Source organism: Nansenia antarctica (assembly GCF_963989245.1).
Source record: "Nansenia antarctica genome assembly, chromosome: 3".
In the NCBI taxonomy this organism is placed as follows: domain Eukaryota; kingdom Metazoa; phylum Chordata; class Actinopteri; order Argentiniformes; family Microstomatidae; genus Nansenia; species Nansenia antarctica.
Genome location: NC_137688.1, coordinates 5,477,266 through 5,498,733, shown reverse-complemented (window position 1 = coordinate 5,498,733; position 21,468 = coordinate 5,477,266). Strand labels below are relative to the sequence as shown.

Below are 21,468 nucleotides of genomic sequence, written 5' to 3'. Positions count from 1 at the left end.
CATACAATTCAACTTCTAGCCAAAATTTGAGGTGAACATTCGAAAGCTTCAGGTATATATATATATATATATATATATATATATATATACAGTACCAAACTGCTATTAAAATACCGCCTAATCTACGGTCTTGGTAGAGAGTGTGTGAGTGGAATAGAAGTATGGTGTGAACACACTCACGTGGAAACGTTTGAAGAGGGCTAGTTTGTCGTCAATGTGCAGAATGGTGTCTCGACTGTAGACCACATCAAACGACCCTTCTGGGAACGATCTCTTAGTGGCGTCTGCCACCTCGAAGTGAACCTGTCCAGAAATGTGGGTGGGTTGTTGTTTATTACACTGCAACTACTTCTCATAAACGACTGACAGTAATTTGATCCATATAACATCTGTCATACAAAGACTACAAGAATTTCACAGCAAGGAAAACAGAACATTCACAAAATACTGTACTAATAAACCATTTGAACTGCAGTGTTCCTTTATTCAAAGAGGGTCTATTATGTCACGGTACATGTGGGAATACGGTACATGTGGGAAAACTAGCGTTAGGGTTAGGTGCTAGGGTAACTTGGTACATGCTGGCATGTCTAACCCTAACCCTAACCTTAGCACCTAACCCTAACCCTACTTTTCTCACATGTACCGTAACATATATACCGTATATGAAACAATTTGAATACGTTTAATTTATTTTTATTTGGACATGAATGATGATAGCAACTACGCTATATAAATGAATGATGATAGCAACTACGCTATATAAATGTGCTCAAACGTTCACGTCGACCAATCAGGGTACGGCTGAGGACGTAGAGGACCAATGAGACTCACAGAAGGCAGCTTCTCTGCGATGGCCCTCTCTACAGCGATCTCCACCATGTTAGCGGACAGGTCCAACCCCAACACCTCTACTCCGAAGTTCTGAAGAATACCGATCATCATCATCATCATTATCAATCATCATCATCATCATCATCATCACCATCATCATCCTCATCATCATCATCCCCACCATCATCATCATCCCCACCATCATCATCACCACCATCATCATCATCATCACCATCGTCATCATCACCATCGTCATCATCACCATCATCATCATCATCACCATCATCATCATCATCATCATCACCATCACCATCATCATCATCACCACCATCATCACCACCATCACCATCATCATCATCATCACCATCATCACCATCATCACCATCATCATCATCACCATCATCATCATCATCATCACCATCAGCATCATCACCACCATCATCACCACCATCACCATCATCATCACCATCATCACCATCATCACCATCATCATCATCACCATCATCACCACCATCATCACCATCATCATCACCATCATCACCACCATCACCATCATCACCATCATCACCATCATCATCATCACCATCATCATCACCATCACAACCCCCATCATTGTTGTCACCACCGTCATAACTAACATCCCTTTGTTCCCTGCTCCTCACCTTCGCCATGTAGAAGTTCCCGCCCCCGATGCCACACCCCACATCCAGAACCTTCTCTCCAGGTTTCAGGTTCAGGAGGTCTACAAACTCCTTTTATGACAAACAGAAAAACGGAAAAGAAGGTAAGAATCTCAGCGACTCTGTCCTGCTGCCCAGTGATTCAGTAACGTACTGTGGACCGACTGTGAATAATTCACTGGGAGAGAGAGAGAGAGAGAGAGAGAGAGAGAGAGAGAGAGAGAGAGATAGAGAGAGAGAGACAGAGAGACAGACAGAGAGAGAGAGAGAGATAGATAGAGAGAGAGAGAGACAGAGAGAGAGAGAGAGAGAGAGACAGAGAGAGAGAGAGAGAGAGAGAGAGAGACAACAGAGTGGCAGACATTACTCTTCTCATTTACCTTACTCACCGTAAGTTCACATGGGGTCAAACACATTTTATACAAGTGTATTTATATTTATTCATGTACGTTATTTCTTTCTTCCCCTGTTCAGTAAATACTAGATATATAAGTGTTTTACATTATGCCAAATATAAAACTGTATGAGGTATGATATATTTTAGTGTTTGATATTAATGTTTGATATTTGTAATTTAAGTATGTTTTATATGTTAGATGTTATTTGTTATGTATGTTTTAAATGTGGACTCCACTAAAAGTAGCTCATGCCTATGGGCATAGCTAACGGGGATCCTTCCAATAAATAAACAAACAAATAAATAATCTCCAAACAGAGCATGTCCTCACATGTTTCAAACGTTATTGGGGAAGTTTATCTCAAATCCATTGTCATGTGGACATTCAAAGCTTGAATCAGAGGTTGTTTTAAAACACATTTTTGTGTGTGAATATGTCTACTACTGAATAACGAAAACAACAAATCCACTGGATTACAGGGTGATACTCCTGCTTCCTGCTTCCACTGGTGGATTGATGATTCACTTAGTCAAATGTATTGATTTGTAAGTCGCTTTTGGAATAAGCCGTCTGCTAAATGCCAAAAATGGAAATGGAAATGGAAAATTCCGCTTTAAATCACTCCTCTGCTGTGTCTCTGGAGTCCAGACCTACCTGGGTGGTGCTGGGTCCTCCGGTGCTGTGTCTCTGGGGCCCAGACCTACCTTGGTGGAGCTGGATGCTCCTGTGCTGTGTCTCTGGGGCCCAGACCTACCTTGGTGGTACTGGGTCCTCCGGTGCTGTGTCTCTCTGTGGCCCAGACCTACCTGGGTGGTGCTGGGTGCTCCTATGCTGTGTCTCTCTGGAGTCCAGACCTACCTGGGTGGTGCTGGATGCTCCTGTGCTGTGTCTCTGGAGTCCAGACCTACCTGGGTGGTGCTGGATGCTCCTGTGCTGTGTCTCTGGGGCCCAGACCTACCTTGGTGGTGCTGGGTCCTCCGGTGCTGACGTAACCGGCTCCGAACATCTTCTCGTAGCGCAGGATCCCGCGGCGCGTGTACTGCTGGTTGTCCAGGAACTGCTGGAAGGTGGTGAAGCCCCCCTGGCAGGCCGAGTCGCGGCCCACCTTCTCCAGCAGCCAGCACATCTGATTGGGGTTGTTCTTCATCTGCACGGAGGGGAGGGACGAGGAAGTAAGTAAGTAAGTCTTCTTCTGCGTATGGGTTGTTGTTTCCTCTCCACTCCACCAGGCTCTGGGCCGAGGGGCTACCCTTTTACCACCCCGAGACCTGGTTGAGGAGCTCACCCGAGGCTATATTTCTGGACACCCCTCCAGAAGTCACGTCATCGTCTCGTCATCTAATACCGACAGACCATGCATCCCGTTGGGTGGGTAAGTAAGTAAAATGTATTTATACAGCACCTTTCCCAGACCAAGGGTCCCAAAGTGCTTTACATACAAGGAGGAAACACAAATAAAACGTAATACAAGATCGAAAGCCACAGCAGGTTAAAACAGGCAAAACAAGTAACAGACAACAGGTGTAACGGCATCAGCAGGACACAGAAAGACAGGCCCTAGGGGCTATCCAAAAGCCTGTCTATACAACACAGTCTTTAGCTGGTTTTTAAAAACCTCGACTGAGCCAGTTGATCTAAGATCCAAGGGCAGAGCATTCCAAAGCTTGGGAGCCACGGTTTGGAATGCTCGATCAATGCTCTATCACAGACAAACAGTGGACAAGGAAAAGAGTAAACACCTTTTTTGGGGGTAAAAAATGTAACACCCCCCCCACACACACAAGTCCCTAATCATCTAGTGATTACATAAACATACATACAAACACCAGGCCTCTCATCATCTAGTGAGTACAGGCACACACACACACACACGCACACGCACACGCACACGCACGCTCACGCTCACGCTCACGCTCACACTCACACTCACACTCACACTCACACTCACACTCACACTCACACTCACACTCACTCTCACTCTCACACTCACACTCACACTCACACTCACACTCACACTCACACTCACACTCACACTCACACTCACACTCACACTCACACTCACACTCACACTCACTCACACTCACACTCACACTCACACTCACACTCACACTCACACACACACACACACACACACACACATAAGTCATAAGTCATAAACGGTACCTTTATGTAGCAATCCACAGTTTTATTGACCACGATATCGAAGCCGAACACTTGTCTGCTGGCCCCGTCCTTCTCCTCCCACAGCGCGGAGGTCATCAGGTGGCTGTAGTGGGCGGAGGTGCGGTAGTGAGTGGGGTTAAAGTCCCTCTTGCAGTCGCCTGTGGAGGGCAGAGACACGTGGCTCACTGACACACACTGATTTATTAAGTTCAACGACAGTATGAATGTAATGTGTAACGTTTACAATAACTGTGTACCGCATCGCAGTTTTAAAAGTGGATTCTGGGATTGGTACATCCAGGTTTTGGACTTTATTGGTACTCGAAGAATATAACTTAGTAGTACAATAATATAATAATAATAATCATAATAATAGTATATAACTTAATAGTATAATACCTAGTGAGCTGATTTCAATTGTCTTACCCCACCAAACCAAAAAATATAAGATGGTTTTACTCATTGTAAGCAAACACTGTGAAGCTTCAAAACGTAGTAAACACAATATACATTTATACATTTAGATTTCACGGATAGTCAGTCCTTCCTTGCCTCCATTGCCCTGTCTCTGAATTTGAGAATGGTTAAATTGGGAGCCCCATCCCCATCTCCCCAGTTTGGAAGACTGCTTTGTTCTAGTTTGAATCTCAGATTGCCGCTTTACCAACAGATCTGGATAACGTTCGAACATGGCTGCTTGATCTGTCCAATAGGGCACATTCAGGGTGTGGATCTACAGTAGATATTACATAACTTACGCTGTATATCTACGCTCTAACCTGATTGGTGGTTGCACGACTCCCTGAAGAACAGGTGCCCGCCAGGCTTGAGCCATCCCAGCATCCTCTCTGTTAGCGACTTCAGCTCCTCGTCACTCAGGTACATCAGCAGCCAGTTAGAGAAGATCACCTCAAAGCTGACGGGACACAAAGGTGTCAGAGCGCGTCAGCTGATTCAACTCTAGGCAATCCTATTGGCTAAAATGCCAATTCTGTCACATGTCTCACAAGCGGCACGCTCAATCAGGGGGGACCTTGTCACTGGATCTGATCTGGATAACTTATCAGGCACGGCCTTTATAGTGTTTCACTGTTTCACAGTCAGAGCTTTCCTGGTTGATGAAACATCACCTCACCTGTTTTGGGGGAAATCCAACTTGGTGACGTCAGCTTGGATGAACGCCGCGTTGCTATGGTGACCATTGTCCTGTTTGTTCTTCTCCACGAAGCTCTGCATGAAGTCCACGGCTGTGACGTGGCCCGCCTGGGTCAGGATGTGGCTGGTGAACCTCCTGAAGAACCAGGCGGACAGGTGAGTCACACATGCATAGACACACACACACACACACACACACACATGCATAGACACACACATGCATAGACACACACACACACACACACACACACACACACACACACACGCATAGACACACACACACACACACACACACAAACTCATGCACACACACATGCACGTACATAGACACACAGACACACACACACACACACACACACACACACACACAGGTGCTTGAAAGTTTGTGAACCCTGCAAGGATGGTCATAACATTTTAAAATTACTTCTAAACTCCAATTCAAACATTAGACTTTTGCCCACTCCTCCTTACAGAACTCAACCGATTGAGTGAGGTTTGAGGGGTGTCTGGCATGAGTCTGGCATGAACTGCCCGCTTCAGGTCCAGCCACAGCATGTCAGAACTTTGTCTTGGCCAATCCAAAACACAAATCTTCTTTCACCTAAGCCATTCTTTACATTTGCTGGAATGCTTTGGGTCGTTGTCTTGTTGGAAGACCAATTTTCAACCCAGCTTTAGCTTATGGTTTGACGTTCTGTTCAAGAATCTCCTGGTATACCTCGGAATTCATGGATCCCTTAATGGTGTGGAGTCGACCAAGTCCAGAGGAGGAAAAGCAGCCCCAGATGTTGACATTCTCACCACCATGCTTGACTGTTGGGATAAGGTTCTTCCGGTGGTAGGCAGTATTGGTTTTTCGCCAAACAGTAGTTTTGATTGTGATCAAAGAAGCACATTTTGGACTCATCTGTCCAGAGAACAGACTTCCAGAAACCTTCAGGCATGTCCAGATGGTCTTTGACAAAGTTAAGACGGGCAGTTTGGTTATTTTTGACAGCAGAGGCTTCTTCCTAGCAACACTCCCATGAATGCCATTTCGATTCAGTGATCTTACTGTTGAAGCATGCACAGTTACCTGAGATAGCAAGGAAGGTCTGCAAATATCATGTTTGGATTAGCTTTTACCAGATTTATTATTTTTCATGTGGCTCTTGGGGATATTTTGTAAGGGCGTCCACTTCTAGGCCGAGTTGCTGTCATGTTAAATGCTCCGCATTTGTAAATGATTTGCCTCACAGTGGACTGATGGAGATCAAACCTTGTTGAGATGATTGTATAGCCTCCCCCAGACAGATGTGCTCTCACTACCCTCTTCCTGATGTCCTCTGAGATCTCTCGGCATGGTGTGTTTTGCAAAAACTAAAAATCTAAACTGACCAGTTTTCTTATCTCTGTTTATCCCGCTGTGACACCTCCCACTCTGCCTGCCTATTGGCTGTTGCTGGTTTCTTTGGGGAACCTTGGCAGAGTGGGTGGGTCGTCAGGCTAAGTAGTGTCACCTGGGTTTGGGGAGCTGAGGATGTGTATTTCAGGTGGGTGTGTCCTCAGCTCTCTCTCTCTTCCTCTGGCTTTGGTTCATTTGGGGTTGTTGGTGAGGACTCGTGGTACCAAGGTTTTGGGGCCTTTGAGTTTTACACTACATGCATACATCCATACACTGGCATGAGTCTGGCATTTTCAGCGTCTTTGAGCCTCGGAAAAGCGCTATATAAATGTAATGAATTATTATTATTATTACACCCCTTACACATACAACATACATTCTACACCCATTCACTCATGGCATACACCACTGATTATTATCCATGTTCATATACATATATTATTTAGTTTATTTAGCTTATTTACTCGTTGTATAAAAGTTGTATAATTTAAATATATGTGTGGACTGGCTTATTTGCCACTACCTTCGGGTCTGAGACACCCACCCAAACTATTACTTAAAGATCTCTCCTTTGATTGGTTAATTTGGTACCCAATGATTCACCCATCCGATTCTACTTACCGACTTGATTTAACCAAGGCCACTTGGGGTTCACTTATTTTTGCACCTGCACTAATTTCTTTATGATTTCTTTTTTTTTACTACACTAACGATTTCCTCTAAACCAACATATGGAATTGGTAAAAAAAAAAAAAAACTGCTTCTGATTAAATAAAGATTTCATGGTAAAAACTAAAAGCAAACAATTGCAACAGGAGGTTGACATCATGTCAAGCAGCACTGAACATAAACACCTGTTCACCACACCTTATCTGTCTGTTATCAAATACTTATTCGCACGACTGAATCTTCTAAAGAACCAAACAAACATGTAAGCCACACCCACACAGACGCACACAGACACACACACACACACACACACACACACACACACATACACACGCCCACATAGACACGCGCACACACACACTCCCCCTCCTCCCTCCCCCCCACCCCCTCCACCCACACACACACGCACACACACACACACACACACATAAACCAACATCCATAAACCAACATCCAACAACAACAATGTGCACAGGGGGTCAAACACACACAATAACGTGGGTGGAGGGAGGAGGGTGGAGGGTGGAGGGTGGAGGGTGGAGGGAGGAGGGTGGAGGGTGGAGGGTGGAGGTTGGAAGGTGGAGAGTGGAGGGAGGAGGGAGGAGGGTGGAGGGTGGAGGGAGGAGGGTGGAGGGTGGAGGGAGGAGGGTGGAGGGTGGAGGGTGGAGGGAGGAGGGTGGAGGGTGGAGGGTGGAGGGAGGAGGGTGGAGGGTGGAGGGTGGAGGGTGGAGGGAGGAGGGTGGAGGGTGGAGGGAGGAGGGTGGAGGGAGGAGGGTGGAGGGAGGAGGGTGGAGGGTGGAGGGAGGAGGGTGGAGGGAGGAGGGAGGAGGGAGGAGGGTGGAGGGTGGAGGGAGGAGGGTGGAGGGAGGAGGGTGGAGGGTGGAGGGAGGAGGGTGGAGGGTGGAGGGTGGAGGGTGGAGGGTGGAGGGTGGAGGGTGGAGGGTGGAGGGAGGAGGGTGGAGGGAGGAGGGTGGAGGGTGGATGGAGGAGGGTGGAGGGTGGAGAGTGGAGAGTGGAGGGTGGAGGGTGGAGGGTGGAGGGAGGAGGGAGGAGGGTGGAGGGAGGAGGGTGGAGGGTGGAGGGAGGAGGGTGGAGGGAGGAGGGTGGAGGGTGGTGGGAGGAGGGTGGAGGGTGGAGCCGCGGGGCTCGGTAGGTAGGGGCACTGACCCGATGCCGGCCCCCAGCTCCAGGATGCGCAGGCCGGCCAGGCTGGGCAGCAGAGACAGGATCTCTGGCAGCTCCTCCAGGGTCAGCTCCTGGGCGTGGGAGTCCAGCATCATCTCCTCCACCGTGGCCTGCTGGGAATGCTCCTTCCAGAACTCTGTCATGGTGCTGCGCTCTACCCAACAACAACAACAACAACAACAACAACAACAACAATGTTAAGTTTACTCAGTAGTACAGTAGTTGACACTAGAATGAAAACAAACCACTGCTTATCTGTCTACTGTTAATGACTGTCCTAGCCGGTTAACTGGTTAGCTGGTTAGGACACCCTGACCACCCAGAACAAATAACCATGCAACCCAGGGGCTTATTACATCATGCCACCAGGCAGGGGGCTCTGTATTGATCTGGGTGGAAAGCCAGCTAGCCAGCGGTGTGTGTGGAGAAAATGCCACATCAACATACTATCTACTGCCAACAGATTCTACAACTGACAACTGGTCATAATCATACATACTACAACAACTAGCAGGTAATTATGTAAGCGTATGTATTATTGTAGGGTACTATTGTATTATTGTATAACAACATGTTATTTCTCCAACTTGCAGTCATACATTCCACAAGTGCTTCAACAACAGTAAGGATTACTTCCATCATCTGCATGAAGAGGCTAAGTACACAGCACATGGCATGGCTGCAAAAAAAGATTTATATTAACTTAACAGTGTGTCAACACAAAGTAGGCTACGCAAACCAGCAAAAATAATAATAAAAATCACAGAAAATAGCATCATCTTACCCTTACCTTGTTCCATTTTGGGGGGGATTGAGTCAGAAAAGTTGGATTTTGTTTTTGTCAAAAATAATGTGTCAAAGTATAAAATATGTGTCAAAGTATGTCTAACTGTATGTTGATTCTCTGCACTGGTTATCAGACGCCGGTGCGTGGACTGCGTGGACTGTTTTAGTCACTCTGGACTGAAAATCCTGAACATGTGTGAGGGTGGTCGTGTTTAAATATGGGTGACATAATGTTGTGTACGGAGGAGCGGGTGGTCGCCACGTACAGAAACTGACCATTGGGATGCGTCGCGTGAGAGGGGTGGGGAAAACACGAGTATGCATGAGCAATCTGGACGGGGGTCTGATTTGATGCCCTGGGATTGCCCCCCTTACCTTACTATACGACACCTGGACTGGTGTGATGAAGATGATGAAGAGGTGTCAGGTGAAAGCACGTCATCCGGGTCACTGCCAGAGATTTAGTCGATAACGCAGAGTCATCCATTGGAAGAAAAAACAAAAAGTCATTCATATTGTTGGGTTTGTATTTGTAAATAAAGAAAACGATGCATGATGCAATGATGTCTACACACACACACACACACACACACACACACACACACACACACACACACACACACACACACACACACGCACACACACGCACACACACACACTCCATGTCCCTGTGATCGCTTACCCCCCTGTTCAAACTCGCCTTTTTCCGTCACCAGTTTGCTGACACGTATAAAGTCGCTCATGTGTGATATGCGAGGGGCTTGCGCAATATTGCCTCATATGGGGGGCTGCGTTCGTAAACTCGCTCTGGGAATTTGAGCAGCACTCATGCAATGCCCTCTCGTCCAATCAAATTACTCGGTGCCTTTATGACGTTGAACCCGGTGTGCGCTCCGGCGCTCTCAGAGCAGATTGACGAACGCACCCACAGATCGAAAAGCGCGTCGTTTAAAGGTACAGGTGGGGCGCACAGCGGGATCCTGTCCTTGACTAATGGGGCATGTCAAGTGCGGTATTTAAATAACGGAATATGCATGTAGAACATATTTTGTGGTATTTTTTAATTGAGGGATTACAATTTTTTTGTGACATGAGAAAACGGGTTGGATAGGTTTATAGGCTATCATGACATGTGCCCAGAGTAATATAAAGATCTGAATTTACGGAATTACGAATAATAATAATAATAATAATATAATATAATAATAATAACTTTGAATGACAATTACATTTCGTGCGTCATGACATAGAGAGAGAGAGAGAGGGGGGGGGGGAGAGGGGAGAGAGAGAGAGAGAGAGAGAGAGAGAGAGAGAGAGAGAGAGAGAGAGAGAGAGAGAGAGAGTTAGTTAGTGAGTGAGTGAGTTTAAGGAGGGATCATTCTGTGCCTGGGTCCCACCTGCACTGCTAACAGACAATCTATCACAGATTACACCACCGTTTGAGATTATTACTGTAAACCCTGTGGCAGAGACAGAGAATGAGGGTTGAAAGGAGAGGAGGAGGAGGAGAAAGACCTTGGTTACGCAGCAATGTCAATATGTAACCATGCGTTTAGGCTAGTTTATCATTTTGTGTCTGACCTTAAACACAGTTCCAACACATCACTTCCAAAGTTCAGTGTTCTTATAGCTGGTCTGTCAGGAGATATGGTATGTGGATATGAGATATGGTATGTGGAGAACTTGACATATGTGACACGGTCGGGTGAAAGACAAGAACACATTTAGAAAAATGTAAATACATTTCAGCATTGTTGAAAATCAATGACACACTCCGTAGTCAACTAACACAGCTTGTTTTGTGAGCCTGCTAACAATGTAAAGTAGCGTTATAGTTAACTAGGTAGCAGTGGGGATTACTCACCCAATCCATTGCATTGCAATATTTTTGGCTTGACTAGTGAGTGTGTGTTGAGCCGGCGTCTAATGATCGCAAGGTCGGCGGTTCAATCCACGGCTGGCCACGTGTCGAGGTGTCCTTGGGCAAGACACTGAACCCCAAATTGCTCCCAATAAGCGGGCCGGCGCCTTGCATGGTAGCTTGCCGCCATTGGTGGGTGAATGTGTGAATGAGAGGCCGTTGTAAAAGCGCTTTGGAATAAGGCGCTGCAAGTGCAGTCCATTTAGGTATGATAGGAGGATTAAAAAACTGCCTTGGTAATACTGCACATTATCACTAAGTGGGTCTGGTGTGACCAATAGAGCAGGTATATTTGCACTTGATTTATTTGACATACTGTCGCTGTAGTGTTCAAGGAATGACATTCAATGAGAGCAACACTTGTCTTAAAACATGATTTGAATCTTCTATACGTGATTATCAAGGGATGTATTTATTTAAAATGACTGGAAATATTGCTGTTGACTGTGGCTTTAACGTGTGTGAATGATACACATGTAAAACAGGGACACCTGTGTTGATAAAGGGACGAGGTAGAATGAATGACTGAAAAGACATGCCACTGTTTGAAACAGTCTTGTTTGTATTGCCGTAAAGCAAGTCTGTCTCATGCACCTGTTGAAAGGGGCCAGTTCACACATGCTATAGTGACCTCTCACAGACTGACAGTAGCTCCACATACAGTACCAGTAAAAAGTTTGGACACACTTCCTCATTCAATTGAATGGGAAAGAAGTGTGTCCAAACCTTTGACTGGTACTGTAGGTAGCCTAATCACATTGGAAGCTCTAAAGTCCAGGAAATCTGAAGCCACGCCCCTCTACTGGGGTACGGAGGTCAAGTTTCCCTGTTGCCCCTCCAATACAAACAGATTCCTGTTGACCCTCCAATACAAACAGCTTACCGCTAGACACTTCCAACATTGGCTGTTGTTGTTATTTTTATGTTCCAATACACTTTTTAGGATTAGAGTTTGGGAGGTCATTATCCACATAGTTAGCAGTCAGTCATCACCGTCAATCACCTGCATCATGCGGACTCGGTTCCATGGGGTTCCATGTGTTTCCATGCGGTTCCATGGTGTGCGGACACGGTTCCATGTGTTTCCATGCGGTTCCATGGTGTGCAGACACGGTTCCATGGTGTAATGGTCACCACTCTGGACTTGGAATCCAGTGATCCGAGTCCAAATCTCAGTGGAACCTCGGGCGACAACCTGTTTCTTAAAAAGCCAAAAAACATGAAGATGACAGAGAAAGTTTTGGGCCGGGAGGTAGCCTAGACTAGAGGTTAGAGAGGCCGGCTAGCAATCGGAAGGTTCCTGGTTCGATCCCCGCCTCGGGAGGGAGCTGCATGTGAGCTGGCATCATATCTAAGGTGCCTACCACTGCCGTTGTTCTCTCGAGCAAGGCACTTAACCCCTAATTGCTCCAGGGGCGCTGACTATGGCTGACCCTGTTGTCTAGAGCAAAAAAACAACAACATTTTGTTGTACTCTGAAACAACAAAAAGGTTGAATCTAATCTAATCATAGTTAACACGACAGTTGTAGCCCACTGGAAAATGCATTGGGGCGGCTGTGGCGCATATCGAAGTGTTTTGGGCAAGACACTGAACCCCAAATTGCTCCCAGTGAGCGGGCCGGTGCCTTGCATGGTAGCTTGCCGCCATTGGTGTGTGAATGGGTGAATGAGAGGCCGTTGTAAAGCGCTTTGGATAAAGGCGCTATATAAGTGCAGTCCATTTACCACTGGAAACCCCATGGGAAACTGCAAACTTATAGAGCGTTGTGAAGCGTCACTCCGTGAGTATGTAACCACTAGACCTAATGGAGGGGAGGAGTGGAGAAGAGACAGTTCAACATACAGGATGAGACATCGGTCAATATACTTATATCCTTTCTACCACAGTCTCGGTAGGAACCCCCTGCCTAAATAAAGGTTCAATATGACTCACTTGAGGTAATACATATGCCATTTAGCTGACGCTTTTATCCAAAGCGACTTTTTTTTATCCAATGAGTGCATACATTTCAGTTTATATAGCCACAGAGGACCACAATAGCAATAGTTTGTAGCTCATAGCTCCCACAGAACTAGAATCCGATTACCTTTCCCCCAGATCCTCATCGTACTGTAGCTGTTTTGTAACGTAATTTGGTAAACAACTATCGGACTCTCGACAGGGAAGGGGATCAGGCCAGGGGCAAACTTTGTCCCACTCTGCGTAAAACGAAGCATTCCTGCTACTGTGTAGCGGTTAAGCCCGTCAGCAAGGGTGCCAAGTGGGGGAAAGCTTTGTCTGGGTAGGTAGGGAGAGGGAAGTATTGTCTGGGTAGGGAGGGAGAGGGTGGAAGTATTGTCTGGGTAGGGAGGGAGAGGGTGGAAGTATTGTCTGGGTAGGGAGGGAGAGGGTGGGAGTATTGTCGGGGTAGGGAGGGAGAGGGTGGGAGTATTGTCGGGGTAGGGAGGGAGAGGGTGGAAGTATTGTCTGGGTAGGGAGGGAGAGGGTAGAAGTATTGTCGGGGTAGGTAGGGAGAGGGTAGAAGTATTGTCTGGGTAGGGAGGGAGAGGGTGGAAGTATTGTCGGGGTAGGTAGGGAGAGGGTGGAAGCATTGTCGGGGTAGGGAGCGAGAGGGTGGAAGTATTGTCTGGGTAGGGAGGGAGAGGGTGGAAGTATTGTCGGGGTAGGGAGGGAGAGGGTGGAAGTATTGTCTGGGTAGGGAGGGAGAGGGTGGAAGCATTGTAGGGGTAGGGAGGGAGAGGGAAGTATTGACGGGGTAGGGAGGGAGAGGGTGGAAGTATTGTCGGGGTAGGGAGGGAGAGGGAAGTATTGTCGGGGTAGGGAGGGAGAGGGTGGAAGTATTGTCGGGGTAGGGAGGGAGAGGGTAGGAAGTATTGTCGGGGTAGGGAGGGAGAGGGTGGAAGTATTGTCGGGGTAGGGAGGGAGAGGGTGGAAGTATTGTCTGGGTAGGTAGGGAGGGGGTGGAAGTATTGTCTGGGTAGGGAGGGAGAGGGTGGAAGTATTGTCGGGGTAGGGAGGGAGAGGGTGGAAGTATTGTCTGGGTAGGGAGGGAGAGGGTGGAAGTATTGTCTGGGTAGGGGGGGAGAGGGTAGAAGTATTGTCGGGGTAGGGAGGGAGAGGTTGGAAGTATTGTCGGGGTAGGGAGGGAGAGGGTGGAAGTATTGTCGGGGTACGGAGGGAGAGGGTGGAAGTATTGTCTGGGTAGGGAGGGAGAGGGTAGAAGTATTGTCTGGGTAGGGAGGGAGAGGGTAGAAGTATTGTCGGGGTAGGGAGGGAGAGGGTAGAAGTATTGTCTGGGTAGGTAGGGAGAGGGTGGAAGTATTGTCGGGGTAGGGAGGGAGAGGGTGGAAGTATTGTCGGGGTAGGGAGGGAGAGGGTGGAAGTATTGTCGGGGTAGGGAGGGAGAGGGTGGAAGTATTGTCTGGGTAGGTAGGGAGAGGGTGGAAGTATTGTCGGGGTAGGAAGGGAGAGGGTGGAAGTATTGTCTGGGTAGGGAGGGAGAGGGTGGAAGTATTGTCGGGGTAGGGAGGGAGAGGGTGGAAGTATTGTCTAGGTAGGGAGGGAGAGGGTAGAAGTATTGTCGGGGTAGGGAGGAAGTATTGTCGGGGTAGGGAGGGAGAGGGTGGAAGTATTGTCGGGGTAGGGAGGGAGAGGGTGGAAGTATTGTCTAGGTAGGGAGGGAGAGGGTGGAAGTATTGTCTGGGTAGGGAGGGAGAGGGTGGAAGTATTGTCTAGGTAGGGAGGGAGAGGGTGGAAGCATAGTCGGGGTAGGGAGGGAGAGGGTGGAAGTATTGTCGGGGTAGGGAGGGAGAGGGTGGAAGTATTGTCTAGGTAGGGAGGGAGAGGGTGGAAGTATTGTCGGGGTAGGGAGGAAGTATTGTCGGGGTAGGGAGGGAGAGGGTGGAAGTATTGTCTAGGTAGGGAGGGAGAGGGTGGAAGTATTGTCGGGGTAGGGAGGAAGTATTGTCGGGGTAGGGAGGGAGAGGGTGGAAGTATTGTCGGGGTAGGGAGGGAGAGGGTAGAAGTATTGTCGGGGTAGGTAGGGAGAGGGTAGAAGCTTGGCTCAGGTGGTGGGGCAGGGGGTGGTGTGTGTTTGTGTGGGGGGTAAGGCGGGGGGGGCAGGTGGGGTGGGTTGGGGGGGGGGGCAGGCGGTGGCAGGAGAAACCTGCCTCAGGTGGGGTAAGGCAGGGGGGTGAAAGGCAGGTTCAGGGGGTGAAACTTAAAAAGTGGGTCACCAAGGTTTCAGGCTCAGACTGTGTGTGTTTGGCTGTGTGCTATCAGAGACTGTGGACTGTAGCCAAACAAACAACAGACGTTACTGAATAATGGTCACCGCGTAATGGTCACAGATGTAATCATGAATCGCTTCAACCAATCAAATCACACCTAAGCTCAGCTGTGGGACGTGTGCTTGGTCAGGACAGTACATTCTGTTCTGGGCTCTCAGATGTTTTGATTTATACCCAAAGCAGCCACTAGATGGTAGCAGAGTGTCTTAAAGGGGTTATCTTAGACATGATGATGGCAGTGTTGGTGGGGGAAGAAGACGCAGCTGGTGGAGGTAGAACTCATTGTAATGCATGTAACGGTATCAAACTATCAAGCGTGCATAATCCTCAAATCCTCAGAGCTAAAGGCCTTGTGATGTGATTTAGGATTCCCCTCTAGGGGAGGAAGGAGAAGTGATTTCTGACTTAGTAGAGGAAGTGGGTGTAGTTAGAACAGCGATTAAAACGAGGTATGTGGCCCTAGCATCAATCTGGCTAGAGGATAATACAGGTGCTGGTCATATAATTAGAATATCATCAAAAAGTTGATTTATTTCAGTAATTCCATTCAAAAAGTGAAACTTGTATAATGTATACATTCATTCCATACAGACTGATATATTTCAAGTGTTTATTGCTTTTAATTTTGATGATTATTACTGACAACTAATGAAAACCCCAAATTCAGTATCTCAGAAAATTAGAATATTACTTAAGACCAATACAAAACAAGTTTTTTTAAAAATGTTGGCCAACTGAAAAGTATGAACATGGAAAGTATGAGCATGTACAGCACTCAATACTTAGTTGGGGCTCCTTTTGCCTGAATTACTGCAGCAATGCGGTGTGGCATGGAGTCCATCAGTCTGTGGCACTGCTCAGGTGTTATGAGAGCCCAGGTTGCTCTGATAGTGGCCTTCAGCTCTTCTGCATTGTTGGGTCTGGCGCATCGCATCTTCCTCTTCACAATACCCCATAGATTTTCTATGAGGCTAAGGTCAGGCGAGTTTGCTGGCCAATTAAGAACAGGGATACCATGGTCCTTAAACCAGGTACTGGTAGCTTGCACCACACCACCACTAGTGTGTCCTTGAGTAAGACCTGGGAACACCACCACTAGTGTGTCCTTGAGTAAGACCTGGGAACACCACCACTAGTGTGTCCTTGAGCAAGGCACTTAGCCCTCAGAATGGTGTTAGCATTAGATAATGCTTTGTCATAGCGTGAGCTTAGAATTATAAGGTTCTATCTCCGTTTAGGGTAGTTCAGAGATATTGAGCGTCAACGTTTTTACATTCCAATAATGTTTTGTGAGATGGAACCTTAGTATTTTATTAATTACTAACTAAAGAAATTTAACATTTTAAAAACAACACCACACAGGCATTAATAAACACCTAATGGATGAGATTATCAAAAAAACTAAATGTTGACCAAAAATGGAGATAGAACCTTATAATTCTAACGTCACGATAGGTCTATGCATCTCTGTCTCTGGTTATGTTAGGGTTAGGGACTATTACCCAGAATCCATGGTGCTCCTTATTGATTACTTCGCTGTATTGATTATTTAGCTGTGGGGCTACTCCTAGTACTGAGATGATGGAGGGTGCTGCATTCACAGACAAAAATCCAAAACGCATCTCATGCAAGAAAAACAAATTACATTGCGTATTCAACAGCTGCGATTTGTGTATTCAACATATTTCCACTTCGCATAAGTTAAGCTCTGCCACGCTTGCAGTTACTTACTTTCTCCAGGATGATACCCCCATAATAAGTTTCCCCACTTAATGACAAGTTGAAAGGCCGTTGAAATTAATTTCTCTCACTCAGAGCTTGTCCTAGTTTCCAAGTAGTCTTGAATGCACCCTTCCTGTACTTAATAATACATGCCATCTAGCTGACGCTTTTATCCAAAGCGACTTACATTGCTGTGAGTGCATTTTCCAGTATATATGGTCTCAATGAGTGCATACATTTCAGTATATATGGTCTCAGCAGGAGTCGAACCCACAACCTAAGCGCTGTTAGCACCATGCTCAACCAAATGAGACACATAGGACCACCTCGTTAATTAATCATGGTTAATTAACTAATTATCTCTATTATTTGACTGTACTTCATATGTCTCCAGAATCTCAAATGCAGAGATAAGACTGTGGGTTTGGAGAAGACTGGAGATGAGGAAGTGGATGAACTCAGACTGGCTTCCCCGAGGAATTGATTAGTTGAATCAGGTGAACTGGTGGTGGAACAAATCAAATATGTGGAGCGGCTGGGGGTCCCCGAGGAGAGGTTTGAGAAGCACTGCCCTAGGAGGACACTAGGAGGACACTAGCCCTAGGAGGACAGGTGTATGTGAAGCTGTGGCAGACTCATGTTCTATCCCAGAGGAGCTGAGATTGGGAGGACAGGTATTAATGATGAAGTTCATGAATAAGCCGTCTATACTAAGTTTGTCAATTGGTAATGAAGTTTTTAAATCATCATTTCATCATTCATATTCATAGACGTATTCATTTCAGTGTTTTCTGTAAGGGGAATTGCATCAAGCCTGTGCATAAACCTATGACTCCTTGCGTTGCAGCCAAAACAGTAAATATCCTTGACAGATCTTTACAAATCCTTACAAATCAAACTGTGTTTGGATCTCACACCAGGCAGTTGTATATTCTATTATACAGATATAGTCAATACCTATATATGTAATATATCTAATAAGTCAGTATTATTTGTATGTATATGTTGAATTGGTATTCTGATTGAGTTGTGCACATAGCTGGTAAAACATCACCATGAGACAACTCCCTCTCATGGCCAATAGGGGGCAGTACATTTCCAGAAATGCCTTGATGCCTTTGATGCTTGCTCCCAAGCACAGGCTCAGTAGCTACGACGCTACCAAAGGCATGTGGACCATGGCAAATATCAAGAACACAGTGATTTGATACGGTTTGATAGCATTAACCAACCAGGCACCTTGCTAAGCTTTTTTAACAAGCGAACAGTCACCTTGGAGTACAGAATAGTCATGGCAATGAACTGACTGCCTGAATACTGCAACCATGACCTCATGACAGCTCTACTCAATGAACAAGAAGATAAATCTACTAATCTAATTCACCCCAGGCGAGGCTGGCGGAGGCTGGCGGAGGTTGAAATCTGAGGACGGTCTCATTGTAAAGCCTGTAACGGAATGAGGAATGGCATCAAACATGTGTGTCAGACACCACTGGCGGACTCAGTGGGGGGGCAGGGGGGGGCGACCACCCCTCCTGGTGCCCCCACGGTTGAAAAACGTCTCTCTTAAGTGCCCTTTTGAGTGGCGAAAATTAGAGGATGTGCCCTATTGGTGCCCCTCCAATGGTCTAAACTTGACCATGTGCCCCCACAGTTGAAAAACGTCGCACTAAAGTGCCCTTTTGAGTGGCGAAATTAGAGGATGTGCCCTATTGGCTGCCCTTCCAATGGTCTAAACTTGACCATGTGCACTGATGGGGTCCCATGTTGTGCAGTAGGTGCCATTTTTTCCTTTTCGCCCCCCCTGCCCTTCAAACAGCCTGAGTCCACCACTGTCTGACACCACTCCTCTTTCCCTTCCTTGCATGACGAGCCCGTCCTCCGATTTCTACCTCCACCAGCCTCCCCCTGACTCAAGCGCTGTGCTCTCATGTGAACAGACAGGAAACAACATGGGGTGAATTTAATTGGCGTCGTGCTAAACGTCGTCACACCATGGGGCATGCTATCGAGCTATGGAACAACCTAGGATCCAGGTGCATTAAGTAGCTAAGCCGTGAATGACCTTGTCAGTGTCACACATGCTCAACATAACATTCATTTATAACCATTTTCAAAACACCTACAGAATAAAAAAAAAAGGGTTAATCCAATCCAGGCTGGCTGGTTGCAGTTCAACGATCTCCTCCTGCGTGTTGTTTGTTAGATGCCGTAACTCTGTATTGTCTAGAGCCGCTAAGCTGGAGGCCCTGTTTTGTTGTGTTGCTGTGTAATAAATTGTGTTTTGAGGACATGACCGTTACCTGACATTAATATTCAGCTAAGCCTTTCATGTTAAGATGTTTTTGTTTTGTTCTCTTTAGTTCTTCTACCAGAATGGAGAAGAAGATTTGCCCCGGAGACAGCGGCGGCGGTGCCTGCCTCTAAGTCGACGTTAGCATCAAACTCCCGAGAGACAATCGACCCGATGTAATAAACGCGGTTGTTACAGTACATTAAGCTGTACGCCAAACCAGTCAGACTTCTTCTTCTAGTTTGAGTCAACGAGGTGAACGGGAATAATAAATAAAATAAAAATATATATTGTATATTGCCTTGGAAGTCCCATGGAGCAAATAAAAAGAATCACACTTCACTTGAACTCAAGCAAGGGTGGGTCACCACTGTAGGGAAAAAAAACAACTTTCCCCCATGAAAAATTCAACAGGAGTCCTACGAGTGGTCCGACGAGGCAGCTCTCCTGTACTACCCCTCTGTGTTCTCACGGGAGGCGGGATTGAAACATTAGCTGAAGACTCGCACCGACTAAAGCCCTTAAAAAATAAAAAACCTCTATAACCCTGATGGAGGACTCTGGTGTGCTCTTATGTATTTATTTCCAGGGTGCATGGAGTGGCAGAGTGCCAGTAGAATAGGGCCATCAACAAAAATAAGGCCTCTCTCAGTCACAGTCTTTTACCACTCACACAGGCCCCATTTCTCTCATTCAACGGACAACACAGAGATAAAGAGCCTTGACACACGACACGCGTCCTCGTTTTCACCATAATGTGCCCTCCTCCTCCTCTCTCTTAACCATCATAGCCTGTATTTCACGACGAGGACGGGATAATGCATCAGTGTCATTAGTTGCTGCACTTATGTAGTGCTACATAAAGCACTTCAGTTTTTTTATTCTTTTTTTTATTTATTTTTTTATAATCGTGATCTCCATCCAGCACCACACCATGTAGTGTGTCTACCAGGGGAGGCTGGTGGAGGTAGAAATCGGAGGATGGACTCGTTGTAATGCACGGAATGGAATGCGGAACGGAACGGAATGGAATGGAATGCACTGGTGTTTGACACCCATCTCCTCATGCGATTCCGTGTTTGATTGATACCATTCCTCGTTAGATTCCATGCATTAGATACCGTGTCTACAGTACTATCTGTGCAGTATAGTACAGTGGATTGTGTACATAGCCTTTATTTATGTAAACCAGCTCCTTACCTTCTTGTGATTTTATTCTTTTTCTAAAAGTTTTTTTTTTCCCTTTCCTAACACCAGGGGAGCCACCCCTCCTAAATTTCGTTGTTTGGTACCTGTACTGTAGCAATGACAATAAAGTCCATTCATTCATTCATTCATTCATATGCAAAAACACTAGTGATTGGTTTTGGTAACATAAGGTGTTAAATCTCACAGTGTATAATGTGTCTTATAGGCACAGCTGAAGTGGGAGGGATGGAAGTGAGGAGAGGAGAGGTTCTGGCTGAAAGTGTTCAGAAGTACCTCAGAACTCAAGCTAAACACATTAGGGACGGGAATCTGTATCAACATGTTGTCGAAGATGTTTTCGTTTCCTAGGCTGAAGCCGAACTGATGTTCCAATCAATCAGGTCAGGTCATTTCAATGGGGCCCGGTCCTACAATCTTGTTGTGTTGGGGAAATGTGTGGGTGGTGATATCGACACATTCAATTGCCAGTGGACTGTAGACGAGATGAAATTACCGTGGGTAATTATCTTTAAGAGGCATGATATTCAGTCTAGGGGGGGGAAATTGTGCTGTAGCAGTCTGTCAGATCAGCAAAATGCTTTTTTTTCAATCATTTTCCTTCCTTTTGTCCAGACTCAGAGCTCAGACTACAGTCTAAATAATGCAGTGTGATACGTTCAATCAGGTCATCAGAGGAAAAATCGAAAACTCTTTACTTTAGCTACCTCAGTATGTAGGACAGGAATGCTGTGACATTAAAACATGTTTTTTTCTTCCTTTCCTTTAAGATTACACACT

General features: G+C 46.4%; 1 protein-coding gene across 3 annotated transcripts in view; it reads right to left on the bottom strand.

The window, feature by feature from the left end:
- pmt (phosphoethanolamine methyltransferase) overlaps positions 1–9,951 on the bottom strand; it is an 11,653-nt gene extending 1,702 nt beyond the window's left edge. The window contains exons 1-10 of one of the 3 annotated variants that reach the window (XM_080525478.1): positions 9,937–9,951; positions 9,630–9,704; positions 8,451–8,622; positions 5,211–5,366; positions 4,855–4,991; positions 4,076–4,233; positions 2,871–3,059; positions 1,497–1,586; positions 835–924; positions 181–303 (exon numbers count right to left, since the gene is read on the bottom strand). In XM_080525478.1, the coding sequence (XP_080381604.1) occupies positions 181–303; positions 835–924; positions 1,497–1,586; positions 2,871–3,059; positions 4,076–4,233; positions 4,855–4,991; positions 5,211–5,366; positions 8,451–8,611 (1,104 nt within the window). In that variant the 5' untranslated portion in view covers positions 8,612–8,622; positions 9,630–9,704; positions 9,937–9,951. Of the gene's footprint in view, positions 1–180; positions 304–834; positions 925–1,496; positions 1,587–2,870; positions 3,060–4,075; positions 4,234–4,854; positions 4,992–5,210; positions 5,367–8,450; positions 8,623–9,252; positions 9,434–9,629; positions 9,705–9,936 lie in introns of those variants that run through there. The other 2 variants (XM_080525476.1, XM_080525477.1) reach the window with 2 other exon arrangements.
- Positions 9,952–21,468: the final 11,517 nt, after the last annotated feature.